The sequence below is a fragment of the Rhodamnia argentea genome, chromosome 7 (assembly GCF_020921035.1).
Source record: "Rhodamnia argentea isolate NSW1041297 chromosome 7, ASM2092103v1, whole genome shotgun sequence".
Lineage (NCBI taxonomy): Eukaryota > Viridiplantae > Streptophyta > Magnoliopsida > Myrtales > Myrtaceae > Rhodamnia > Rhodamnia argentea.
Genome location: NC_063156.1, coordinates 15,494,543 through 15,521,481, shown reverse-complemented (window position 1 = coordinate 15,521,481; position 26,939 = coordinate 15,494,543). Strand labels below are relative to the sequence as shown.

Genomic DNA, 26,939 nt, shown 5'->3' with positions numbered 1-26,939 from the left:
GTTCTGCTTGATTAAATCCGGAGCATGAGGAGGATACTGGTATGAAGGTCACCGGTGTTCTCTCATATTAACCGCATTAAATGTACCCGTGAATTATTTTTGCCCATACATGTTTATTGAAGAGATTGGCTATTTTGGCCTAGAGAGGAAATCTTCAAGCACATTCTTCTTTCCCGAAATATGTTTGGTATCAAAATAATATTTCCAAAACCATTCCGCCAATCTCAAAAGTTGTGGATGGGGAATCTGCTTTTGCCTAAATTTGAGCATCCGGAGGAAAGAGGACATGTCCATTTTAACAAAAAAAAAAAATGGTGCCCTATGGGGTGAAATTCGAATTTCTTTATGCCATATTTGATTGCCAAGATTTCCTTAAAGGTGGAATGATAATGCATTTCTACCTAGGTGAACCATCCACTTTTATAAGTGCAAATTCAACGCTTACCACCAACTTCTTCAAGAAGTATGGCTGCCTAGTATTTGTCACTGGTGTCTATCTGCAAAACTCTTTTCCCCGTATATGGAATCTGTAAGGGAGGGAGATTTTGTAATACCTCTTTTAGATGAGTGACTGCCCTTATTTGCTTTGATCCCCATGGTGGTGAATTTTTCTTTAACATCCTTTGAAGTGGATGGAGCACCTTAGAAATTTTCGGAACAAAATCCCATAGATAATTGACAATGCCAAGAAATGATTGCACTTGATTGATAGTTAAATCTTTGTTTTAGAACTTTTGTAGGTCTTCTACAATGTGAGGTCCGAGGCAGTAAGTTCCTTCCCTACGGTTTTGTTTTACTCTTTGTTGACATAAAAAACTTCGCAAGCCTATTGAGAATCTAAAGGTTCAATGAGACCTTGAGAAAGCAATTCTGAACACTCTTTTTGGGCGAGAGCAAGATGATCGGGATTCATCCCGGAATGACTGGCTTTTATGGGATTGATATCCTCATTCTTTTTAAATAGCAAACAAACAAAGAAATCTAAATTCTTCTAGAGAGGATGAGAACAAATTTGAGAAAACTGGGAATGAGTTTCAGCACAACAAGAAAGGATGGTTTGAGTGATAGGGTCAAGAATTTCGGATTGGATGATTAAAAAAGCCTTTGGATGTCAACAAATTCTTTGAAATGATCTTTGTATTGCATACCATTAGGAAGAATTTTAAGTTGCGGGATATAGCCTAAAATATCCCAATCGACGATAAGATCTTTATCATGGGAGTGACATCTAAGGATTTTTGGGGTGATTGAATATTGGGGAAAGATCTTAAGGGTTAATGACTTGGTGCGCACTTTGGTAGCAAAAGTATTACCAGTATGAGGTGTCCAAAATTCTTCCGGAAGTACTTCGATGTCTATCAGGGAAGCAGCAGCTCCAATATCTATGAGTGCTATAACTTGGAAGGGCTTATTTTGTTTAGGAAACAATATTTGTATTGGAATGTAGGGAGAGTGGAACACAAGGGATTGGATGTGAAAAGAATCTACAACGGGATCCGGGAAGAAGGCAAAGATTTCTCCTGGAAAGTCATCGAAATTAGATAAATATACTTTTATGGCACAAATGATTTCGGATGAGGGTTCATCTTCAATAGAGAAGACTGATTCGACGTCTTCATCATCAAGGGGAATTCCCCGTGCTTTGGGAAATCTTCCGGATCATGTACGATTTGGTTCAGTATGCTATCCACTTGCACTTAATAGAACCCGTGGATTAGAAATATCTAGTGTCTTGAGGGTTGAGTTTCAAGAATAAATCTAAACGTTAATGGGCGGACCCCTCGAAATCGCCAACGGCTTGATGCCAACGGCTTGATATGGGATTAGCACACCTACTTCTTGATTTAGGCTTTTCTTTGCTTCCTTTTTGGTATCAGAGCCGGTATCGTCAAATTCCAAGTTAAGATTAGGATTCTTAGTTTTGGACCTGTAAGGAAAGAAAATTTCATTCTCATGGAACCTCTTACGGATGTAACTCTCCCAATTCATCATGAATCACCCCATTTCATTAGCTCCTTCACATGAACTACGTAAATCAACTGCTTCAAAGATAGATTACCTCTATGAGGTAGCCTATTCAGAGAACAAGAAGATTACTCCGGGGTAGTAAGTTCCTTTCTTAAGATACATACCAAGAAATTCAATCTCCTTACGTGCTACAAGCATTTTCTTCTAGAAAAGCATGATGCCATATCTTTTTATGATATCAGCAAATTGGGACAGGAGTTTGTAGTGGGATTCCTCATTAGCAGAGTAGAGGAGGATATCGTCAATATAGGCTTGGGCATGTGGTAGAACAGGCTGGAAAATTCTGCACATTGCTTTCTGGAAGAGAGAATGGGTTGTTTTGAGTCTAAATGGGACAACAGTCCATTGAAAATGCTGGTTTGGGATGTAAAATCCTAGCTGCGCGAATTCTGCTTTCAAATTGAACTTGGAATAGATTTTGGCCCTAAACTTTAACAAAGACTAATGAATGATAAATTTATCACATGATTATCGGTTTTGGATCCTTAGTGATTAAAAAATTAGTTTTGAATAAATTTATTATAGATGTACTAATTCAATTTTTTTATAACATTAATTTAGAATAAATTTATCACAAATATATCATTAAGTTGTCACGTCTTTTAGTTTGGAGATTTTGTTAGTATTAACCAGAAAGGTTCGGTTTAAACTTATTCCAGGAAACGGCTTCAACCCCCTATGTGAATTTCCATTCTCTTCCATATGTATGGGCGCGCATAGTAACACTTATGTTTCGGAAATCAACTTCTTGTCAGAAGTTGATTTTTCTACTTCTCTTTAAAAGCAAAAGTTGATTTTTCTACTTCTACTTTTGAAATTATTTTTGATCAGAAAAATTCGTTTGGTAACCATTAACAACTTCTACTTATGAAATATTATTAACACAAAATATTATATGAAAAAGTATTATCGGCGGTCGAAAAATTTTCACTTTATTTTTGAACTTTTTAAATTTCTTTAAAAATAATTTTTATTATTAAATTATTATTTAATTTTTAAAAATAAAAATTTATTATTTATTTTTTACTCCCGTTGCCAGAGATGGTGATTCGACGGCGGCGGTTGGCGGCGATCGGCGGCGGTCGGTGGCGGTCATGGTCGGTGAAGATCGGTGGTTGGCGGTCATCACAGCTAGCGAAGGTTGGCGGTGGGCGGTGGTCGGCGATCGCGGGTGGCGATGGGCGGCGGCTGCCGAAGGTCAGCGGTGTTGGCTATCGAGGATGGTCGGTAGGTGGCGGTTGGCGGAGGTTTGTCGTGGGCAAGGGTAGGCGATGGTTGGTGGTTGGGGTTATGGGCGGCGGCCGATGACAGTCCACGGCCGCAGAGATTGGAGGATGTGGATATGATCAAAAAATGGATGGGGGCGTAATAAAAAGAGAGAGATAATAAATAATTCTTAAGTTAGAGAAGCTGTTTTTTTTAACTACTCAAATTGGAAAAAGAAAATAACTTCAGAAGTGAAAATTTACTTCAGAAGTGAAAATTTCTTTCAAAAATAAATTTTTATAAAATGAATTTCTACTTTAAAAGTGACGTTGCTAATTGAATTTATGCTTTAAAAGAATTTATGCTTTAAAAGTAATTTTGGAGCACAAATTCACCCCTCCAAAAGTGTTATCACGCGCAACCTGTATCCGACGCCTATCATTTTCTGTTGGCGACTGAACCCCTAGAAAATAGTTGGCGACTGCTCGCGGGAAGGGGCGATGGGGTCGGACAGAAGCAAGAAAGAAGCATCGTCTTCTTCACAGAGGAAGCGGAATCGAAGTGGAGGAAGAGGAAGATCGGACGATTCGGTATCGGAGTCCGCGTCGTACTCAGAATCCGAAAGCCGTGACTCGTCGCCATCGCGGAGCTCCAGCAAGCGCCGAGAGAGGAGCAGCCGCAGCAGCAGAAGCAGTCGCCGGAGCCGGAGCCGGAGCCGGAGCCAACGCAGGAGCTCTACTCGTTATTCTGACGACTCGGATGGCAGCAGCGGAAGCGACCGGAAGCGCAGCTCGAGGGTTATTACAGACGAAGAAATTGAGGCGTACAAAGCGAAGAGGGCTCAGAAGAAGGTATGCGCGTTGCGTGCAGGATTGGTCTTTTTGTCGATTTGGTTTTCGCTGTTTCTCTATGGAATCGATGATAGCCTTTTCATGCTGTAATTATCAGGCGATGCACGTTGCGAAGAAGTTGAAGTCACAGTCAGTCGCTGGTTATTCCAATGCTTCAAATCCTTTCGGTGATTCAAACCTCAATGAGAAGTAAGTATCTGATTTCTGATTTGAAGAGGGTCCTGATTTCTGATCTGAAGAGTGTCCTTGAAGTGATTGTCGGTTCAAGCTTAGTAGCTATGAGTTAATGCTTTAATGTACCAAAATTGTTGAGAGAATATCATGTCCCGATTATATCTTCTTAATTTCAATCTTTTTATCGCACTGGAAGGAGGCATTGGCAGGAATAACGTGGCTGTTTCTTCTGAAGATGAATGCTGATTTTGCCCTTTCCATGAACGGCATGAGCCTTTAGGCTTCTGGATAGGGAAAAACATAATTCGATTCTATTTAGTATGAGGAATTAATTTTGCTCTGCCGACAAGAGGAGCAGGTTTTAGAGGCATGGTTAAGGAAATATGTCCCAAATGCGCAGGCTGAATATAATGTCATGAAAAAGACTGGAATGTCTGACATGTGCAGGCTGAGAATAATGTCATGAAAAAGACCGGAATGTCTGACATGCTTAACAATGTCAACAGATGTGAGCTATCCACTGGTACATTGCGATGTGGAGAAAAAAGGTTCAAAGAGTTCTTTCGGGTGTTAATTGGAAAGTGTTGTCTTCCTTGGAAACAGAGTATTATGTGTATTCCTTTGCTGCTTGTGTTTTCCATGTTATTGCTCCTATGAGATAATGTGGACAGAGGTCTTCTCGGTTACTTCCAAACTGTGATTTTCCAGTTGTGTTTGAGTTTGAAACTAACTACAGTCTATGCTGTTGATTGGTACTCTTCTGCGAGGATAGATTCAATTTCTTAATATTACCACCTGGTCACTCAATGAGGAGACTATCAGATATAAGCAGTTGATGACATCGCCAAGTGAACAAAAGGGTTTCTTGTCATTGATTTGGTTGATATTTGGAAGGAGGATTTTCTAATCAAACGGATGCTTTCTTCTTGTGTAATTGTAATCCAAATGGTGAAACCTTCATTTTTACACTGACGGCTAGTACTGTTGGTATGCATCCTATTTGGGTGACATGATGACTTGGCAATGATATGATACTAACTATGCACATCTAATATAGTTCAATATAGAACTAAACAAATCACATTTAATTTCATTTTAGATCTAGCTGCCGCCAGATTTGCTAGGATTGTCATGTAATGGACAGGGGCAACTCGAACCTTAGTGGATTTGGTTGTTAAGTGGTGGATCCCACCCCACACTTTCATATTGATGGTAAATAGTCTCAGAGCTGAATTCTGTGAAAATTGGTTCCAGCTATTAAATCCCAGTGGATCCTGTTAGTCGCTAGTTGTTGTAGCAGTGATGGACGCTGATCTTACCTTTCTCTCTCTTTTCTTCTAGCTGGTGTTTCTAGAATCAAACCCACCATAGTGCCATGTTAGTGCCTAGCCAGCTGTTGTATCGGTGCTTAATGATCATGGTAACTAAGTACTAAAGGCAGGGTGGAACTGGTGCATGCCAATTTCAACATTTTAAGTTTCTGAAGTTCATGGTAGAGTTGACAAAATTCTTGACGTATCTCTTGTTCTTAGTCTTCTGCATTTTGTTGGTTATAAGCCTATCTCATAAATCCTTCATCGTGTGTAGTTTGGAGCTTGCCAAGTTTTCACTTAAAGAAGCAAAACAAGCGGGAGTGCAAATCGCATAGCAAGCACCAGGCCTGCTACTGAATTAAAAAAAAAGAAAAATAGAAAACCTATTGCGTGCTAAACTAGATTGTTATTTCTCCTTTTTCCACCTTTTAGCTATGCATTTCACCCTTACTGGTATCACTCGTTGCATGCTGACATGTCGGCCAATGGTGTTAAGATAAAATTTCCATTTCCCAATGTTACTTTACTATTTAGCATTTATAAAAATAAGCTGTTGCTGGTATTTCTTGCCTTTCATATTTGGAGATGCAGGTTAAACAAGAGCATTTCAGAATTGTTGTGTCCATACTCTATGTAGCAAGAATATTATCTGCAGCACGGGATCTTTTCTTCTTTTGAAAATTATTTGTGGATAAGGCACTCTTGTGAAGAAGATTCTGATATAGGGTAATGAAATTGCAGGTTTGTATGGAAAAAGAAGATTGAGCGTGATGTCGCCCAGGGTGCAGATCTTGACATGTTCTCTATCAAATCAGAGAAAAAGAGGCAGAAAGAAAGAATGGTATAAAAAACGTTAAAGTTTTTCTTGTAATTTGGTTTCTTTTTCTCTTGTTTATACTTTTTTTTCTGCACAATCTGTGTGCTTGATGTTGGCTTATAGATTTCATATGTGGCGATTCTGATGAATTTGTTTAGCTATGATGCTGAATCATTTGGGTGCAGAAACAGATAATCTTGCTGTTTTTCCATCTTTAGCATCATAATTTGATGAAGCATATAAATATGGATGGTAGATTCTCTATGAGCTTATCTTGCATGTTTGATGCTGGTGGTTAACGTAATGGAATTAGTATTTACAATGGAAGTCAGAAATGCATCCGTAACTGTCTAATAAAATTGAGAATGGATGAAATAAAGTTCATAAATATGCAAGGCAAAAGTTCAGGTTGGACTATTTGATGCCTTTTTTGTTCCATCAAGTTCTTTGAAAAAGGTATTGTTCCCAAATGATGGAATTTATCACATAATTTTCTTGCCTACTCCTACTTGTTCCATCTTCTCGGATCTTTTAGACCTTTTTAATGGCCATCTGCCACTTTTGTTTGTGCACTACAGATTCATCAGGGTTTTTGTTATGGTTTTTTTGTTGAGCTAGTCTTCTTGTTTAGGAATCCGCTATTTCCTATACTATGCTACAAACGCATTGCCCTTTCAGATTTCATTTTTTATTTTCTTAAAAATTGGTGTTCTAATAATGCCTTGTAGGAGATAGTTGGCTTAAATGTCCTCTTAAAGTTTCTTTGCCTCTCTGATGGAGCCCCTTTCACTTCTCTGGTTATGCTTTTAAGTTTACTACTCGGTGTAGCAATGTTTTCGTATGTCTTAGTTGCTATGAAGTAGAAACCCAAGCTAGTGAGACTTGTGGGTCTTAGTTATACCTTAATTGGCATTTTCTTCTCTCTTTTTTTCATAGTTATGTTACTACCCATGTACTCCGACTTAATCATTTAGGTTTAAAAGCAGACCTCTAAAATCTTGTTTGAAAGGACAATTAGCTCCGAATTTTTGTCCATTCAATGTCTCCAAAAAGAAAAATGCACCGGGAAATTTCTTTGGCATTTGCCTACTAGGTTTATCCATAAACAAGTGGTACTATGTTAGGGCTCAGGCTCTTGGATCTTTAGGTCATGCATCTTTCATTAGGTTGTTTGAGCCTTGAGTGATCTTTCCTTAGTATTAGTGCATGGATAATTGATTCTTTCATGCCTATATATGACATTCCTATGAATTCAGTCGAAGGTGGTTGTATTCAAGTTTACTTCTTTATACTTTCCTTTTAGTAAGATAAACTTATTTAGGTACTTTACCAAAAAAAAAAAAACTTATTTAGGCTGTTTTATATCCACTTTCTTTAAGCAAAAAATTACTTATCAACTTTCCTGCCCATATGAAAAAGCTTAGGTTAGATTTGAAATTTTGACAAAAAATTGCATGATTGCAAGTGGCTCTATGTATTGATTTATATAGGTTTTTAAGGATAGGTTGTGCTATATGAAATAAATGTGGAATCTCATGTGATAGAAAGCAAAAAGTCTTAAATTAAATGTTATTCTAATTACACCAGGCAGAGATTGAGAAAGTGAAGAAGAGAAGGGAAGAAAGAGCACTTGAAAAGGCTCAGCATGAGGAGGAAATGGTATGTATGGTGCAGTCACCAAAGCAGAACCTCTCTTGTTGCTTTGGTGATGGGAGTGGAATTCTAGTAGTTTTAATGGTGCCGAGAGATAATTCTTATATTTCTGCTTTCTTCAGGCATTGCTTGCCAGAGAGCGTGCTCGAGCAGAGTTTCAAGATTGGGAGAAGAAAGAAGAGGAGGTATGACTACTGCTTATTCTGTAATTCGAGTTCCCCATCTCGTGTGGTCTAGTCTTCAGAGGCATCATTTTGACAATTCTTTGTTCTAAATATGGTGAGTCTTTCACACATTTTCTCTTGCAGTTTCATTTTGATCAAAGCAAAGTCAGGTCAGAGATCAGATTGCGTGAAGGGCGTGCAAAAGCAATTGATCTTCTATCTAAGCACCTCAATGGTTCAGATGATCTTGATATTGAATTGAATGAACCTTACATGGTCTTCCAGGTGAAAATTTAATTTTTCTAATATTAAACTGCCTATTTTGACAGAAATGGTGTTTCTTTGCCTTTCCTACTTGTATTTTATTTTCTTTTAAAAGCTAAATGATTAGTTACATGTACAAGGTATTGAAGAGGTACTTTTATGTGTAAATTATTTATGAAAAGAGAGTATGCTAATAACTAGGATTATAAATGAACAGTCTCTCTCTTGTTAATAAAAACACAACTTCTGTGAAGTACATACCCTGTTCACCATACATGTAGTTGCTTGGTTCGTAAAGGATAGAACTTTGCCCACTCTTGAAACAAGTCTAGAAATTGGAGGATGAATAGGACAAGACAAGTTTCTCTCGTTTTTGTCATTGATGAAGCTCCAAGCTACTTGCTGACTTAAAGAGCTCATGCCTCCTGCATACGAAAAATTGCAGCAGCAGATTGAGTTGTCGTCTCAACAAAGAGCAATAAGATTTTCCATGGTTTACTAATTCACGTGCTCTTTTATATAACGACATTTATATGCTGGCCTGTAACCTCTATTCTGCACACTGTCCACTGTTTAGATGCCCTCTTATAGAGCCTCCAAATGGTGAAAGTTTCTCAGAATGAGATAAGATGCTTGGGATAAAAAATCTTTTAAAAAGGAACTTTCAGTAAGAGTTGGCTGAAAATTTTCATTCTGCATTAAACACTCCTAGCCTTATTTTTGCGCTACCCTGCGCAAGTATCTTATACATATGATTAAAAAGTTGTTTTACTTGCCACTTTTGAGCCATCCATGTACAAGAATAGCTCCAGTGAATTATGTTTGTACAAGCAACAATATACCCTCTTCATCTGTGGCTGACCTGAAAATGTCAGGGGATGGATTCTCTTTTAAGGATAATCCAGCATACTCTTTTTTATCCATGATCTTTCAACCTGTGGTGTCTGCAGTCTGACGATTGACAGGCGTACCTGTTCCTCTGATACTGAATGTCTTTTGCCATGGTTTTATTTCCTATCATTGTCTAAAGTTTCTTCATTAGCGGGCAGCATCTCTTTTAGCCTTAAGTCCTCTTTCCCATCCTCCTCTTTTCCCTCATTTAGAATTTTATTAGACTGAGTGTTTAGGAATTGAAACTTTTGAAATTGTTGCATTTCCAAAGATACAACAAACAGGAAGAAATGAGCATAAAGACGATCTTGTGATTTATTGGGTCTTGGAAGTCAAAATCTCTTCTCAAAAGCTGGGTAATAGGGGCTGCTTCTGGCCCTAGCTTCTCTTTCTGTTGCTTTGGTGCCTAACAGCTTGTTGGATTGAAAGTCCTAAGCCACAAAAAAGTGTGGATAAAAGCTCCTCAACAAGCTCTTAATATTTTATTTTATTTCAATGGGACAATTAACCTGCTTTGAAGGTGCATCTCTTGGGGGTTTGATTGAGCGTTCAGCAGTTTTATACTCGACTTCAGTGGTCAATGGGAGATGGGTCATAAATTGTTGGCCATACAAACTGTGCTTTAATTGGCTATGAAGTGAATTTATTGTTAAAACTATTGTGTATAAATATTCCTGTTGGTATCTCCAAAGAAAGTATAAAATGAGAAACTGTTGGGTTTGTTTTCCTGATAAAGTATTCAAAATAAATTTTTGATAAGTTGAATTTGGAGAGGCTTGTTGTTATAGTAGCTTAGCTGTCCTTGCCACTGCATTTGATTCAGGGCTTAACAGTGAAAGAAATGGAAGAGCTTCGTGGTGACATCAAAATGCATCTCGATTTGGACACAGAGACACCGACACATGTTGAGTACTGGAAGGTAATATGCTTTTTCTTATTTGCATGCGAATGGTTTAGAGAACTTTCATTTTGTGTCTATCCTAAATGAATCAATTCTCTGAATCCTTGGTTTTGGTATCTATCTTAGTCGTGGAAGTGCTATATGAGCTCTATGAGATCATTGACACATAAAATGGTGTTTGGCCTTTGACCAGCGCAAGGATGTTACCTCTAAGTAGTGTCTAAAAGGGTAAATTATTCGGAGTAGAATACGAAAAGTTGACCTTCTGGATCTACAGATTCTTATTTCTTTTTCTTAATGAGCAGGCACTTCTAGTGGTTTGCGATTGGGAGCTGGCAGAAGCTAGAAAAAAGGATGCACTCGATCGAGCTAGAGTGCGTGGGGAGGAGCCTCCTGCTGAGTTGCTTGCAGAAGAAAGGGGTATACATTCTCGCATTGAAGCAGATGTGAGGGATTATCTGCATAAGAAGACGTACCGAGAATTGGAGGATATACATGCTGGTGTGGAGACTCAGTTGCGTTCTGGCACAGCTAAGGTCGTGGAGTTTTGGGAGGCTATCCTCAAACGGATCCACATATACAAGGCAAAGGTATGTTTATTGAAATTTTCTTGCACTGTTGAGAATGCACATTTGGTAAATCAATTTTGACTGAATGAATCATAGGCATTTTTGAAAGAATTTCATGCGAGAATGTTGCGCAAGCATCTTCATCGTCTGGAGCAACCTGCGGATGTTGTTGATAAATCAGAAACCACTAATGTCCTCAGTCCTATACAAGAAGGTGTGCCTGATGGTATGTCTCTGTCTACTGATAATTTTTTCTATAGAAATCTTGTTTCGCCTTTCAGTTCAGACTGGGTACTAAGCTTACCATTCCCGTGGTTTTATTGTTTAGATGAAGGATCAATGTCCCCAGAACCCTTACCTAAAGAAGAGGTGATGGAGTCAGAAGAGGAGGCTGGATCATTTTCTCCGCAACTGCTGCATGGTGATGAAACTGAAGGGGCTGTTGACCCTGAAGAGGACAGGGTTGCATTGGTAACTTCCTCTGCTCCCTGCAGACTACTCAGTGCAACGTGAGTAAGGATGTGCATCTAACCACAGGTTTTCTGGTGTATATTCTTAGGAACGGAAAAGAATGGACGTACTGGAAGAACAACAAAGACGGATGCAAGAAGCTATGGCGTCAAAGCCAGCGCCATCAGAAGATAATTTTGAAATGAAGGCCATCAAAGCCATGGGAGTCATGGAGGAAGGTGATGCAGTTTTTGGCACCGGTGCGGAGGTGAATCTGGACTCACAGGTGCTTCATATCTCCAATTTTCTCGTCTGGCTTCGAGTTAGTCATGTCATATTTTTCTCAGATAACCTGATCCTGGAATTTATCCATGTGGATGCAGGTTTATTGGTGGCATGACAAGTATCGACCGAGAAAACCAAAATATTTCAACCGTGTCCACACTGGATATGAGTGGAATAAGTACAATCAAACACATTATGATCATGATAATCCACCTCCGAAGATCGTGCAAGGGTATAAATTCAATATTTTTTATCCTGATCTTGTCGACAAAACTAAGGCCCCAACATACACCATTGAGAAGGATGGGAACAGCTCAGAGACTTGTATCATCCGGTTCCATGCTGGGCCTCCATATGAGGACATTGTGAGTCTATTTGATCAGAAAATTACCTTTTGTGAATTCGTAAACCTTTTGGTGATTATATGATTCACATGCTGCTGGTGTGCTGCAGGCTTTTAGGATTGTGAATAAAGAATGGGAATATTCACACAAGAAGGGCTTCAAATGCACTTTTGAAAGAGGGATTTTGCATGTTTATTTCAACTTCAAACGACATCGCTACCGTCGATGATCAGTTTTTTTTTCTTTTTCTATGGAAACCATAGGCAAACAATTGCAACTTGTTTTGGATCTTCTCTGACACTTCGAATTGCCAGTGGGATTGTGGATTCTAACTTCTAAGCTTAAACTAGCAATGTGTATTTCGGGAGCTAGGAGACTGAAGTTTGTATCATTGCATGTTCATTGAACAGTCTTGTAATACTCGCTGAACTGCTATTTTACTTACTAACTTATAGTTGTTGTATTGATTTATTTATCTTCTTGGCCAAGCTATATCGGAATTATGGGTTGGAAAGTGATAGGAGGGGTTATGTATACTTGCATTATGGGGAATGTTATTGATATTTGCTTCCTCGGAATGTGCGAGGCAGCAGCTGCCCACGGGTTATCATTTGTTCATTTGATGATGATACCGGCTATTTTCATGAAGCAACCACATGTAGACCTTAATATCCTTCTTTCATAAAGAGCCTGTCCTGAGATCTTCTAATTATTCTTTTAAGATGGTTTATACATATTTCAAATGGCGGTTGGTTGAGCTGTTCAGGATAAGTCGGTCCAACAATATGTAAAATTTGAAACCATTGTACAGGAAAATTCCAGTATTGTGAAAATGTCATTCGGTCTAGTGCAACAAACAGGTGAAATAGGCGTTTTAGAACAGTGATGTGCAAAGGTGATTTAACTTTGTTCAAACATTCAAGCGACTTCTACAAATTACTCTTTTTGGACTTTAATTCTGTACACGAGAGGTAAAAAGTACTTTCAAAAAGCAAGGTTCACCCGACGACGCAAAAGAGAACTTTTTGGCGAGTAAGTTCGTTCGAGGGTAGATCAAGATTTGTTTGTTTGTTTGTTTGGTGGGAATACCATTCTTTAAACTTCAACGAGTTCGTATGGATGGCCCAATATAAAACTGTGGAAATACTAGATATTTCCCACCGGAGAGAAGATAATTTGCGCCCACCGCCTAAATCATTAGAGCAAGTTGATCGTGACCTAAGCTATCGGCCTAGCGGTCATGGATAACGGGTTTTATTGCAAGGGACACCCGAGTCCACTGGACTATATGCATCGTAGCAAGTCCATTTCGTGGGCCCTCCATGTGGGGCCCAAATGAAAATTCGCTATGTATATGATGGAAACTTTTTCTAGGCATTAGATTAAAAGGTCAGATGTTGGACCCCTCAACATTAACAGAAAAAACCACTAGAGCATGTTGAGCTTGCCATGAGGAGACTGCATTACACATCGACTTAAAGTTCAGATATCGCATTGCACGCGCAATCAGAGTTGAGACATCATCATATGTGTCAATTTTTTTTTTTAATTAGTATCACAAAAGTTTCTCACTGTTTTGAAGCGATTGACTTTATTGTAGTATTCGGGAAAGCTTCTCTTGTAATTTGTGTGGTGCGCATGATTGCTCATCTCCACCCCGGAAACCTGTGGAGACAATGATTAGTCTTTTTACGAAAGGATTCACGGATCAAATCTCCTCTGCTTTTGACTAATGCCATTCCGATGTCTTTTTTTTTTTCCAGTTTATTCATTCCCATTTTGTTAGCTTTCTTCCTTCCAACCAGTAGGAGGAAAGAAGCGGTTCGGCATGTGTCTGGTTCCAAGCGAAGCAAGCCATATCTGCCAATCATGCTTTTCTCGCCAGTGCTGGATGTGAAACCAACAAGGCAAGGAGAGCTTAGAAAAATGTTTGTTTCGGAATTGGAGCACGCTTATTAAAAGGGCGTGTGTCGAAATTGGCGCAATAACTCAAGTAACTTTACCATATGAGTAATTGCGCCGGTCCGAGTCATTCGGCACCAGCGTCACCCGGATGATTATTTTCAAGACAGTCACGGCCGCGTGGCGAGGACGATGTGATGAGGAACCGACCGATCATCGCTGTCCATGTGCTTTGACTCTTGTTTTATTTAGTTACTACACGTGCGATGCACACCACTTCTAGAATCATGATGTCTTGAAGACAAGGCAACAAAGCATTCCTAGTTCGTTTGCCTCCTTGTATTAGCTGGATCTAAAAACAAATAACAGAACCAAGAAAGCTTCGGATCATATGAACAGACAAGAAAATCACAACAAAAATATACTCATCTTTTACAAATGCTAAAGTTACAAGATCCTCAAAAGATTCCACCAATCTCAAATGAGATCCACAGGTCCCCATTTCCATGGATCCTACTTTCTGCTCAAAGCTTGGCATCTGATCCCTTAACTTTCCCTCATTTTCCCTCCCTGACCCACCGAATCTATATTCCTGAAACCGCTCGGCGTCGTCGTTTCCGCCCGCATCAGCGACGCTCCATCTCTTTTTCTGGTGTGAATATCCGAGATAGCAACGTCCGGTTGGCATGGCGCAGAAAAAAGAGCATCAGATTAGGGTCCATCCGATGATTGCTGTCCCGTCGTCACCGGAACGCTATGCCATTCGGCTTGACATTCCGGTTGAATGATGCACTGGAGTTCTTTGACAACGTCCTTCATGCTTGGTCTGTCCTGCTTTCTCCCCCCGAGACAGGCGAATGCCAGCTCTGAGAAGAGCCTCACACTGTTCAATATATCGGTAGAGGGTTCCGTCACAAGCAGCTTCCGGTCTACAACTTCCATCAGATCCCCACTCTTAGCTCTTTGGCTAACAAAGATGGCCAAGTTGACATCATCGTCGTCCCGAGCGAAGTCAATTGCCTTCTGTGAGGTCAGCAGCTCGAGCAGCACAATGCCGAAGCTGTACACGTCGCTCTTGTCGGTCAGCTGGTAGTTGCGGTAGTACTCCGGGTCCAAATAGCCTAATGTCCCTTGAGCACAAGTCGAGACGTGGCTAAGACCTGGCTCGGCAAGCCTCGAGAGCCCGAAATCTCCAACTTTCGCATTGAATTCATCGTCCAACAAGATATTTGTGGATTTGACATCTCTGTGGTAAATGGGCGTGTATGCTGCAGAATGGAGATAAGCTAGCGCCTCTGCAGTTTGCAGAGCAATTTTAAGCCTCGTCGTCCAGTCCAAAAATGTCGACCTCTTTCCATGCAAATGGTCATGGAGCGTCCCATTCGCGATATACTCATAAACCATCAGCGGAACGTCGGCTTCCATACAACAACCGAGGGGCTTAACTAGGTTCTTGTGATTGACTTGAGATAGTATCCCGACTTCGTTCAGTACCTGCTGTGTGCTCTTGATATTCCCCACTTTGGCCGACTTAATGGCCACGAGAGTCCCGTCTGGAAGCTCGCCTCTGTAGACCTCTCCGAATCCGCCGCTTCCCAAGAGCCGGTCTCTCGAGAAATTGCTAGTTGCTTTCTTCACCTCCTTCAAGCTGAACATCCTAGCAGATTTCCCGCAATTGTTCGACTTCAACATATCTTCTCTCGCCTTGGCCAGTTTCGCCCTACTAGATAGCCTGCGGGACTTTCTTAGGGTGATGGCAGCTGCTACTGTGGTTAGGCAAAGAAAGCAAATTACACCGGTTGATATCTTTATGCTGAGGGTGGAATAACTATGCTTCTTCGTCCTCAAGCAAGTCCCTAGAGCACGGTCGCGAAAGTATCCTTTATTGCAGAGGCAGCGTAAGGGACCATCTGGTGCAACTCTCAAGCACTGGGAGTTTCGAGAGCAATCCAGCTGCGATCTACAGAGAGGTTCAGGTGGAGGAGCCCACTGTACTTCGAGACCCTCTTCCCACTGATTGGGCGGTTTACAAGGGTCCAAATGAAGGATGCTCCTGAATGCCCGACAGCCCGAACTGTGGAGCCGGATCTTGTAAGCAGAAGGCAAGCCGCCAGCAACGAAGGTGCAACACGGGTCCAGACCGCCGGCACACTGAGCTGCTCGCGCTTTGTCGATATGTCCCGAGCTCTCCAGGTAGCGGTGGCAGAGACTCGAGGAAGTGCAGTTGAGAGGAGAGACAAGGAGCCGGGGTGAGCAGTTGAATAAAAAGATCGTGTTCGACGAAGTTATGTTGAAGGGGAGAGTTTGATTCAACCAGAGGCCTTCGCTGACTAGCGCGTCGCGAGTAACACATGAGCTGCCAGTCCAGGGCGATGGTTGCACGACCATCCGTTGAGAGGAAGCTATGATCCGGTTCACCAGATAGGAGCTTCCGTTGAGCGAGACGAAGTACAGTTTTCCAGACCCAGGATCACAGCGGAGCGAGTAATCCGGATTGCCACAGGCGGGATTGGTACTCAGAGGGTAGGGGATGCTCATGGAGCCACAGTTTGGGCATGTCCTCTGTGCAGAACCCTGATGGATAAAGCAAAGATGAACAGTCAAAAATCCACAAAGGAAGCCTAGTTTATGACTAGGCCTTGGCATTGGCATGGTCATTGTTGCATGCAACCAGGAGGAGAAGTTGCTAGGAAATTTGTAATACCATGACAGAGGAAGAGGCTTGGGTAGATAAAGAGCTCAGAATGGGAATAAAGTGGGGGTAAAAAAAATTCTAAAAATTCCAAAGTGGGTGCAGGGAATCTAGGGTCACTGAAACTTTTGTCCTTCTAGGGGAAATCTGATTCCTCTCACTCTCATGCTGCGGAAGTGATGTTCAAGAAGTTGAATCCTCTCTGAAGGAGAACTTTTCCAGAAATAGTTTTGTTCCCATTTAATAGGGATTCATGTTTTTTCTCTATTGAGAGACTAATCTATATCAAGGGTTAATATCACAAAAACCCTCGAACCGGTACATCTGTGACAAATTTACTCCAAACTAAATTTATGACCACAAAAACCCCAAGCTGGCACTTGACAAATTTACCCCCTAACTAATTTCTCGACCACGAAAAGCTCCAAACCGGTACGCCTGTGACGAATTTCTTTTCTAAAAATGGTTTTGTTCCTATTTTAATGGGGATTCATGCTTTTTCTTCGTTGGTTCCATTGACGGACTAATTTACATTAACCAGGGATAAGTCAACGACTCTTAGTGGCCACTGCACTACCTATAGTTGTGATGTTATGCACAGTTTCTTCTCTGGGGAGTATACCAGCCTCAGCCTCCTCAGAAAACAATGAAAAAGGAAGAGCAGAATTTGCTTATCCATGTTGCCACTAATGCGAAGAGAGAAGTCGGTATGTAATCACTTGATAAACAGGGCCGCAGATCATCTTCTTCCGATCCTTTTGGCTGCTCGACTCTGAAATAGTAATGAAAAGGCGGTGCCTCTATGCATACATGCTTCTGTATGTAAGATTTGCAGGAAAGTTTAAAAGTCATGGGAAAAGGTATTTCTACATGCATAATGAAGCACTGAGCCTGTCTCGCAAATCTTTTCTTTTCCTCCCTTGAGATGCTTATTGCACTTTGCCAAAAGCAATGTGCCACCCTCTTTTTGGCGGCCGCATCACGGGGTTAAAAAAAAAAAGGGACAAAAATATCCTGACTTTTTTTAAAGGACTCAAAAAAGCTCACGAACTTTTACTCGATAGACAAAAATACGTGCCATTAAGTTTTTCCTGGCAAATGAAGTAGCTAAGGGTACTGATGTGTGCAAAAAGAGCATGTCCGCTTGAGCCAAAAGATGCCATAGACATGTCAACAAAAGCCAAATAATGCGGTTCGCCGAAAATTTAACATGGTCATTTTTTTAATTCCTCTTAGTTAGGACTAATTTGTTTCCAGTACGTTTTAGGATATCATTGCAGCTCTTTTCTCTGCTAACTATTGCTCTAAAACGTCACTGTTAAACCACATTATGTGCCACATCAGTTTACTTGCACAGAGAATTTAACAGTAGGCATCTTTGTTTGGAAATTGGCATCATTATTCTGTCTTCAACAGCTTTCTTTTATTGTGTAATGAATTTATCTGTCTCTCACATATTTCAAGAGTCATCGCTTTTTCTGAATTGAACTGATAACGTGTGGAGAGAATCAGGTAAATAACAACAGTAATTGATCAATGCACTCAGCAGACATCTCAACAAGACACGTTCTTACGCAGAAGTTGGTGTAGGACTAATCAAACAAAATTGAGCAACTTGCAGGATAGCAGACTCTTGCATCTCCAGCCATACGCACAATATTGTCTGCAACACTTGTGCTCCATAAAAATTCAGTCTTCACAAAAGCTTCGAGCTCCTTGTTCCCATCTTGCTTAGAAAGACCACACGGCGAGCAACTGGGAAGATACAGGATCTAACCTTCGACGATTTTGACAGGAGATCTGCAGAACAAACAATCAGTTTCACCGACTTGTTGGAGACATGTTAAGGTCATTACGCTACTTCGGTTTCTCCTTGATGTGCATGTCTTACCCAAAGGGACTTTGCTTGATGGTAAGGAGTTCAACATCCAACTGCAATTCCACAAGAGAGGATACATAGGTCAAGCCCGACACCAAAGGAGGCAGTAGAGGGAATAATTGTGTGAGGTCAGCTGCAAGAAATCACGTGAAGATAGCCATATGCAAAGGATGTCGTAAGTTAGTTACGCATAAATATGTGCTATTTACATTTGACAATTAAGGCCGTAGAGTCGAAGCTTTTTGCATACAGGTGGACTGGCGATGCTCCTGCTTTAATCATGGGAGCCTAACATTGCCAATATGAGTAACTCATGAGGACCATCAAAGGTTCTGCGACACAATTGACTTCTGGGAATAAAGTGGTCAATGACTCAATGGCAGTGAAGTTCATCAGACGGCATCCAAACACCAGTATTGAGACATCTTCTTTTTAACACGACAGACCATACTTTAGATGTCACCGAAAGGTTCATCGGGTGAGAAATGTAACCTTCCAAGGCAAAAGGGAAGTATAGAAAAAAAACAAAAAAAAACAAGTTGTTCTGATCTGCAGAGGATGGAAACTTTTACTGCTTTACTTGTGGGTAATGTCTCAAGCAAATCAAGCGAGGAGATGGCTGCGCAAAGGGCTACAGAAGAGTCAGATAGATGACAATCTCTTTCTTGTCCTTCCTTCAGTGGTATGACTTCAGCAAGATAACAAGAGAACTGGTATGACTTCAGCAGGATAACAAGAATAGCAGAAGTCTTGGATTCAATGAGCACTTCGAATTCTCCTAGTAGTAAAGAAAAAAGTGGTTGAACTGCATCACAGCAATTCCTTCTTTCTGGCTATAGATTGGTTCTGTTTGATTGCATCAGCCTTTTGAAAAAATTCAAGATGGGTTAATATTTTGAAGTCCTATCTTAAAATATCTTGGAAATATGCACGCATTACTTATCATTTACTAGTTTCCAATAAGATACTGCAAGCTCCCTCTGAGTGTGGAAAACTCGTCTATATGATACAATGTGCTACTTTTGAACAGGGAACAACTTCTTCACTGGACGAGACAATGACGATCATAAATCAAAGTGCAGAGAAGGCCAGAAAGGAGGTGGTTACCTCTATTGTTGCATTTGGCGGGATCTCCTGAACCCCTTTGCTTCCATAGGCTAGCTCAGGCGGAACTATTAGTAGTCTCTGTGTTCAAGAACAGCTGGGTTTCATATTGGAAACACACAAAAGTAAAAGAGAATACAATTACAACAGAGGCAAGTACAGGGAAGTCTTGTTGCCCCTCTATGGATCATCCACTTATGCGCTACTGAAACGTATGTACCACATTTACTCTATAGATCTGCTTATCATACCATGTACTCCAATGCTCATACTTCACTGTAGTTCTTAGGCAAAAGTGACCTAACATCTCTTCTGCCAGTTAATAAAAGAACCACTTACTAAGGCAATACCTCCTAATTTGGTTCCATGTAGGAACGGTAGACAGAGCAGCTTAAGAATTTTTACCATAGCAGACAAAAAACTACGAAAAATTTATAATAAAAAAATAGATGATATGCTGAGTCAGTCAAAGTAGACAAAGATATATCATCCTACAATTTAAAACATAGTACCTGGCCGCCTACTCGCATGCCCTGAACGCCCAAGTCCAAACCCTTAAGGACTGTTCCCCTCTCTGATTGGCCAACATCAAATCCATATGGCTGCAGCAATTTACAAAAAAATAGCAATAACCAAGCTAATGCCATAAGGATGTTATGCCATAGAAACTATACAAACTGGAAACACAAATATCATGTCGTAACGATGTAAATAAAAGTTTAGATATTTATCAACACATCAAGTAACTGTGCACGAATCCTTAAAACAGGGGTTCATGGCATCTTAAAACACAGTAAGATCTATTAAATGAAACTTGTTAACAGGAGCTTAGGATGAACTACCCGCTTGGTGGTTCATTCTGATGCTATTTCAACGAGGTCAATGAGCTTTTAACACTTCCGATTCGTTCACCATGCTTTTGGAATAATTTCAAGCAAGCCATTGCTATCCATTGCAAAGTAATGAAATGTGGATAATGAGCCCTTCCACATGACTCTCCATCAAGTATCTGATGGTATAAACCAGATTGAAACCAATTTGAGAGTATAGTAAATTGATCGAAGGTTTTGAAAGCCTAAACAAAGTAGTATTACGTCGCACTTGCACCCCCAACTAAAGGAAGACGGCGTTAAGTATAAAAGAGTATGCCAACGATGTCGTTAATTCTCAAACTGGACTCTTAAAACTTGAAGCCACAAACTTTAGCTTTTAAACTTCATCCATGCTAAGTCTGTTAACGGAGTTGTACTAGTCGTGGAATGACAAGAGGAAGTGGCTCTCACACGACTAAAGTTGCTAACTCAAAAAGAGAAGGCTATAGTTCAATTTTTTGCAGTTACAAGAAGGTTCACAAAATCCTCCCAATTTTTTTTTCTACTAACAAACAACAAAATCCAGATTAAGAGCTGACATTGTGTTGATTTTTAACTAGACCATGTATCAGCTCGATCATCTGATAGCAATGACTAAAAACTCTTGACGAAGCTAAACTTAAAACACAGAGAATGCTCCACTAGGATCCAAATTATGCTCTAATCACAGATTCCTATATGCTTTAGTTGAACCACAAATGATTAGAACTTACTAAATAGCTTCCGATTAGGCAATTTGAACTCTAAAATCTTACCGTGCCTCCACCCACACCAAGCCCTTGTCTGCTAGTCATAAAAGTAATGCCCTTCCATTTAGCAACATAGTGGACCTGATGAAGGTTATTACTCATAAATCGTACATAGTGATTCGTTATTCGATTAATCATAACACAATCAAAGAAAGCAAATTCTTTCTACATCAACAAAGGAGAAGTAAAAGGCCTGAAGTATATCAGCAAACATGAAATTCAAAACTGAATTACAATCGTACTGCAACCCTTGATCCCTTCACAGCCTCAGCTCCACCTCCTACTTTTATATCATAATACCTGGAGCAGAACATTTTCAAAGTTACCGTACATGAGTCCGCTCGCACCAAAATTACACCTCCAAATAAATTTTCGAGATATAAAAGTATACATTGCACTCAAAAGTAGAAAATAGTGACAATTTGAGAGCAATGACACTCTGTGACATGCGACATTCTAAAAAGTTTCTGCAAATTTATTCCACTATGTACTCTGTTAAGTTCTGCATAAGTCTGGATCATTCACTTTCCTTACTAGGACTCTGTCCAAAATGAACTATGCAATCTAATTCGAAGTCACATTCCCTGCAACTATAACATGATCATAGAGCGTCAATATATTGACATCAACCCTTAAATAGTTGGAAAATAGATTGAATATTAAGGAGAATGAGCTTCCAAAGTGTATAAAACGAAGCAGTACTTGAGTCCTGGCTAGAAACTTGCTCTACCGAGCATATAAAAAGAAAAAAATAAAAGTAGAAGAAAAGAGATTCAGGCCACTAACTTCAGACCATTGGGGAGGGTTTTGAAATCACTCTCGGGTATTCTTTCTCCTCGGAGCTGCAGCACCACCAAAAGTGCATCATTGCCCACGTAAACAGCATCTCACCAACGAAGAATGGTGTAAGGAGATAAAACTTACAGCTCTTCTACTCGTGCTAACAGCATGAGCCGCATCAGATACACACACTCCAGCAGCTGGTATAAGCAACTCATTAGGACAACAATACAACTCGAGAGAGCTGTCAGTGATGACAGGACCCTGATGAATAGATTTGGGTCGGTTCTAATACAAAAACTTGCCAGATAGACGAATTCCCGCTCTTATATAGTATACAATGTGTCAAACTCAAAACTTGAGGAGAGAAAAAGGAATGAAAAACCACGTTTACGACTCCAAATTACCAATCAAAAGACTTCAAGTTTAAAAGCCAAAAGGAAAGGTTTGTGCTTTGGTCGAGTTGCTACTACTGCGGCTGTTAAACATCCTATTTCGTTCACGCAAGCAGTTTCCTCCACGATCGCACAGCAACATCGATCTTTGTGTTGTGGTTCCTAAAGCGGCGGAAGGAACCGACATTTTCTCGGCATGCTACATAGATGTTTACTTACGATTGAAACTATCGAAAAAGAAAATCTGTAAATCAGGGTCAATCTAATGACACCATATTGCAACAGCCTTAGAAACCGAATTGAAGCGGAGCCGGCATAAGAGCGCAAAACGCCAACTGTCTCTGCTAACGACAAAAGCTAACCCGATAGCAGGAGACAAGCCAGGAGTGCTCTCCTTCCCTCCGGGCGCAGCGACAATGGCGCGAGTTCTGCTTTCCCAGAATCGCCGGAGGAAGATGATGAGCATCGGCAAAGAGTGACGGCCGGCGCCGTCCTTATCTGTCTGCTTCCTGTGGATTCAGAACATCAAAGGGATAATCAGCTGAAAAATCACAGAGAGAGAGAGAGAGAGAGAGAGAGAGAGAGAGAGAGAGGGGAGGAAGTACTTATGGAGAATGGTGGCGAGAAGAGGGTTTGTTGTTGAGGGAGAGGGAGAAGGGAGAGTCCCATGGCAGGAAGAGTTCGTTGCAGTGACAGTTAAAGTCAGGAAACCAACGCAACAGCGGCTTTGTAGCTCGTCTGATGCTTTTGGATTAGAGAGAGAGAGAGAGAGAGAGAGAGAGAGAGAGAACAAGGATAGAAAATGAATTTGGTCCACATTTTTTTGGCAGAGAACCCCTTGGATAAGTTTTCTTCTACCGGCCTTCTTCATTCCTCGCTTTAATGGACAAAAACCTATCATGTGTTTTGATCTAAATAATAGCGCAAAAATAACTTTTGAGATTTTTTTTTTGAATTTTTCCACATTTGATTCATAATATTAATGAAAAAAATTATTTTTTATTAATAAAAAAGTATATTTAAAAACAAAGAAAATAATTTCTTTTTTTTTTTTTAAAGAGTATCGTTCTCCTTCATACACTCCTTCTCCTCTCTCTTCTTGCCTGGCTCCAAAGCTCCTCCTCTGCCTCTTCGCTTCTAGATTTGCTCCTCCTCTCCACCTCCGTGCTCCTCATCTCTCTCCATCTCCGGAGTTCGTCCTCCTCCTTCGTCTCTCCATCTCTAAAGACCAATCGAAAGAAGTTGTCGGTCCGGCTCATCGAGGACTACTGGAATTGTTCACCGGTGCTTCTTCATTGATGGATTTACCGAGGCTAGCTCTAGCGCTCGTTGGGGAGAGCTACGATTTGGTTGGGAGCGCTAGTCGCGGTTGGGATCTCGGCTAGTGCTTGTGATGATGCGGGAGGCTTGGCTCGGACTAGAACTCTTTCAACCGAGGAGAGCTTGGTTGGGACTCACAAGGATTAATTGGAGCTTCACCGAGAGCCTAGAGCTCCTTGGATCTCGCGGGTGTAGGCTGGAATTGTAGGCGAATTGGCGTGGAAAGACCAAGATTGTAACGACCCTAGGACCCGACCCCGCTATTCGGTAAAGTCCTATGGGCTTAGAGAATGACCTATATAAGTTCGGGGATAGTTTGGGAAAAATTTGGGACGAAATGCCCGGAGGGGTAAAACTGTCATTTTTATTGCACGTGGCCATTTCCCTTTTTTTGTGATTTTTGAGAATTTTTATGAATTTTTCCCTTTTTTCTAATTTTTTTTTGGAATTTTTATGATTTTTAATTCATTTTTCTTTTTCTTTTTTATTTTTTTCACTTTTCCGGATTGGGTTGACCCCGACCCACACAAACCGGATTTCCGACCCAGACCGGAATGGTCCCGAGTCGACCTTAAAAGACATCGTTTATACATTTTTTTTATTTATTTTCTAATTTTTCTGATTTTTATCTATTTTATGAGAATTTTAATTTCTAATATTAGATCTTATGATCCAAACTTACCCACGTGGCTAAGCCACAACCCTTGGATCTGATTACTAAAATCAACGGTCAAGATCGAGCGGTGACTAAATCCTAGACCGTTCGATCAACATACTAAAACGGACGGCCGAGATCGAACGAGGAGACTAACTTTTCGTCGTTTGATGTACATACTAAATCCTATGGCCAAGATTGTACATCGACACTAATTCTCGATTGTTTGACCAAAATTTTGTTTTTATATTTCTGAAAATCATATTATAAAACCCGAAAATTAATTTTTATTTCTGAAAAATACCGGATCGTGACACGTGGTCTAATACCAACCGTCCGATCTAGGTTTTATTTTTTTTTATTCTGAAAATGGTTTTATAATTCAAAAAATCATTTTTATTTTCGAAAAAAGCCAGATCAAGACACGTGGCATTGTCCCCACCATCCGATCGTTTTTTTAATTTTCAAAAAATATATTAGAATATACACCTCGGCGACGTGGCTGCCATGTGTCAAGCCACGAGGCGCTACAACAACTCCACGTAGATATTGAACAATTCGGCGAAGACCGACTAGTTTTCGTCTTCCTCGCAAGGACGACAACCAACGGACGGCCGAGCTTTCTCCGATGACGATCGACGGCTAAACTTCCGCCAAATGGCTCGAAACCGGTCTCGTTCGAATCGTCTACTCCTCCAAATCAACATATATGAAATCTAGCCTAAGTTATCGACAAAATGAACATGAATTAAGCTCAAACTAGTACGATCATGGCAACGTCAAACTCCCAAACTATAGCATAAGAATTCAATTCAATCACAGAATAGCATGATTTCAAGTTTAGAAGACTTACCTCATGCTCTTATTGAGCTCTAGGTTTCCAGATTTGGCTGGCCAAGTCTCGACAAGTTTGGCTATGGCGGAGGTTTTGACTCGAGATTTTCGGTGAAGATCGATGCAAAAATGAAGTGCGATCATGCTTAGACGAGCTTAAGGAGTAAAATGCCTCAACTAATTTCACAAAACCTGGTCGGAGTCGAGCTCCGCCATTGATGCACAGAGAGAAGCTCGAAGCTCGGACTCACCTGTTTCGGAGGAGTTGAGCTGCGAGAGTAGATTTGATCGCTTCCTTGGAGCTTCGGGAAGCTTCCCGAAGTGATCCCGAGCTTTGATTTGCTGTAGATTGTCACGGTGAAGTCTGCAAAGCTTTGGCCCGAGTTCGCTTCAATGGCGGCTTCATAGAGAGAATTTTCTCTCTCTATTATGTTTCGTTTGTGAACAGAATGAACGACCCCTCGCCCGAAAAAAGTCAATTTCCTTTTATCCAATTTGAATAGAAATTGGCGCGCACGGGGTGGGGATTATCGACTCTCCTCCACACATGATGGCACGTGCCAAATGGTTTAAACGGCGATAGCGATGATGGGAACTTCTATCAAGTTTGTTAACCATGAGGATTAGCTTGGATGAAAACTTGAATCTCGGTACATCTGCAAAGCTACTTAAACTCAGCGCAATATCCACTCTCTAAAAGTCAGAACTCTAAATGAAGGAACCAAAGGTCGATTAGTTAAGAAAACAGAGGGGGAACGGGACTCGCCTTGATTTTGACGGCGAATCGGTGAGCTAGCGATGGAGATGGCAAAGATTGGGGATGCCTCTAGGTCGGCGAGTTGAAAAAGAATGACCCACACGAATCATCCGATACCAAGCATAACTGAAGCTACCAATCCAACCCTTCAAATCAAGCCCCGCAAATTGTTTGGAAAGTATCAGCATACCTCGCGATTTCAAGAGTTGTTGCTCGAGATCTTCACCGGCAAAGACCGTGAAGAAGAAGAAATGTCATCAAAAGGAAGATGTCGATCAAAGATAAGTGATATCTTGTCGTCAACATCACACTTGCACTCGCAGACCGATCTCCATTTCGTTCTCTCTCTCTCTCTCTCTCTCTCTCTCTCTCTCTCTCTCTCTCTCTCAAACTAGGGTTTTGAAAACGTGAGCAGTATAGTGAGCGACCGAGCGTCGTGGGCTTTGCTTTTTCGGGCTATCAGCTGAAATCTAATGACACCGGGCCTTATTCGAAATGACACCAGCCCCTATCGACCCGGTACCAAGGCCCGGCTCCAAAATACTCTTAATTTTTAGGTCGGGTCGGGTAGGGCGGGGCCGTGTTGGGTCTGCCCGGGCCTTTTTGACACCCCTATTGAGAGGTGAGGACTTGGTCCAAACCAACCTATGGATCACCATGGATCCTTAGACATGGTAATCACCGCTAAACTCCTTTGCTCCCGCTTGCGAGGGTCACGACAATTGTATCAATTGAACTATTGATCCCCAACTCGACATCACCTCTACCTCATCTCGCCCTTGTCCAGAGGATTGTGACATATATATAGACACATGGATTTTGTACAATAATGATGTGGTGGGTTTTTGTGGATTAATCATATGCGATTAAATAATTAATTATAATATTTTATTATCAAGCAAATTATCTAATTACTTGATAGTTTAATGTCAAGGCATCATTGCAAGTGTTGCTTCGGCTACTCCCTTTCCCTGGACAAGAAATCTAACTATTTTCCGGAATCACTGATGAATTCTTTCCATGTAGATGGTCTCTTGACGTTCCAATGTTCCTTTAGTCAATTTACTAACTACATATATCTCAATATCTT

At 40.8% G+C, this 26,939-nt stretch overlaps 3 protein-coding genes and 1 long non-coding RNA gene across 5 annotated transcripts; 2 read left to right on the top strand and 2 right to left on the bottom strand.

The window, feature by feature from the left end:
• The first annotated feature begins 3,665 nt into the window (after window positions 1-3,665).
• On the top strand, window positions 3,666-12,377 carry LOC115743596 (cactin). The gene is made up of 13 exons (XM_030678440.2): window positions 3,666-4,085; window positions 4,183-4,274; window positions 6,314-6,413; window positions 7,977-8,048; window positions 8,165-8,227; window positions 8,351-8,491; window positions 10,185-10,280; window positions 10,568-10,852; window positions 10,928-11,057; window positions 11,160-11,302; window positions 11,391-11,567; window positions 11,665-11,931; window positions 12,020-12,377. Exons 1-13 carry the CDS (start codon window positions 3,735-3,737, stop codon window positions 12,137-12,139), a joined length of 2,037 nt encoding a protein of 678 aa, XP_030534300.1. The 5' UTR covers window positions 3,666-3,734; the 3' UTR covers window positions 12,140-12,377.
• A 1,864-nt stretch (window positions 12,378-14,241) lies between these two features.
• Window positions 14,242-16,751, bottom strand: LOC115743598 (wall-associated receptor kinase-like 20). Its single transcript, XM_030678442.2, has one exon. The coding sequence runs from the start codon at window positions 16,468-16,470 to the stop codon at window positions 14,524-14,526; it is 1,947 nt and encodes a 648-aa protein (XP_030534302.1). The 5' UTR covers window positions 16,471-16,751; the 3' UTR covers window positions 14,242-14,523.
• Window positions 16,752-17,888: 1,137 nt separating this feature from the next.
• LOC115743601 (peptidyl-prolyl cis-trans isomerase FKBP16-4, chloroplastic) lies at window positions 17,889-23,042 on the bottom strand. 2 transcript variants are annotated; one of them, XM_030678448.2, is made up of 10 exons: window positions 22,889-23,042; window positions 22,646-22,792; window positions 22,033-22,088; window positions 21,895-21,950; window positions 21,351-21,408; window positions 21,115-21,189; window positions 20,000-20,089; window positions 19,491-19,568; window positions 18,396-18,436; window positions 17,889-18,304 (listed from the first exon to the last, which is right to left on the bottom strand). In XM_030678448.2, exons 1-10 carry the CDS (start codon window positions 22,950-22,952, stop codon window positions 18,277-18,279), a joined length of 693 nt encoding a protein of 230 aa, XP_030534308.1. In that variant the 5' UTR covers window positions 22,953-23,042; the 3' UTR covers window positions 17,889-18,276. The 2 variants fall into 2 exon arrangements, with proteins under 2 accessions (XP_030534308.1, XP_048139159.1); XM_048283202.1 differs by lacking the exon at window positions 17,889-18,304 and having other exon boundaries at window positions 18,407-18,516.
• Window positions 21,375-21,839, top strand: LOC115743602. The gene is made up of 2 exons (XR_004015710.1): window positions 21,375-21,602; window positions 21,646-21,839. It is a non-coding gene; the product is annotated as an uncharacterized LOC115743602 (long non-coding RNA).
• Window positions 23,043-26,939: the final 3,897 nt, after the last annotated feature.

Excerpts from the sequence above, each read along its gene's own strand:
- LOC115743596 (XM_030678440.2), top strand. The coding sequence starts at position 3,735 with ATGGGGTCGGACAGAAGCAAGAAAGAAGCATCGTCTTCTTCACAGAGG. Across the intron at positions 4,086-4,182 it reads CGAAGAGGGCTCAGAAGAAG|GCGATGCACGTTGCGAAGAA; the intron begins GTATGCGCGTTG and ends TGTAATTATCAG. Across the intron at positions 8,049-8,164 it reads CTCAGCATGAGGAGGAAATG|GCATTGCTTGCCAGAGAGCG; the intron begins GTATGTATGGTG and ends TGCTTTCTTCAG.
- LOC115743598 (XM_030678442.2), bottom strand. The coding sequence starts at position 16,470 with ATGACCATGCCAATGCCAAGGCCTAGTCATAAACTAGGCTTCCTTTGT.
- LOC115743601 (XM_030678448.2), bottom strand. The coding sequence starts at position 22,952 with ATGGGACTCTCCCTTCTCCCTCTCCCTCAACAACAAACCCTCTTCTCG. Across the intron at positions 22,089-22,645 it reads GGCTTGTCTCCTGCTATCGG|CTGCTGGAGTGTGTGTATCT; the intron begins GTTAGCTTTTGT and ends TGCTTATACCAG. Across the intron at positions 20,090-21,114 it reads TTGGTGTGGGTGGAGGCACG|CCATATGGATTTGATGTTGG; the intron begins GTAAGATTTTAG and ends AAATTGCTGCAG.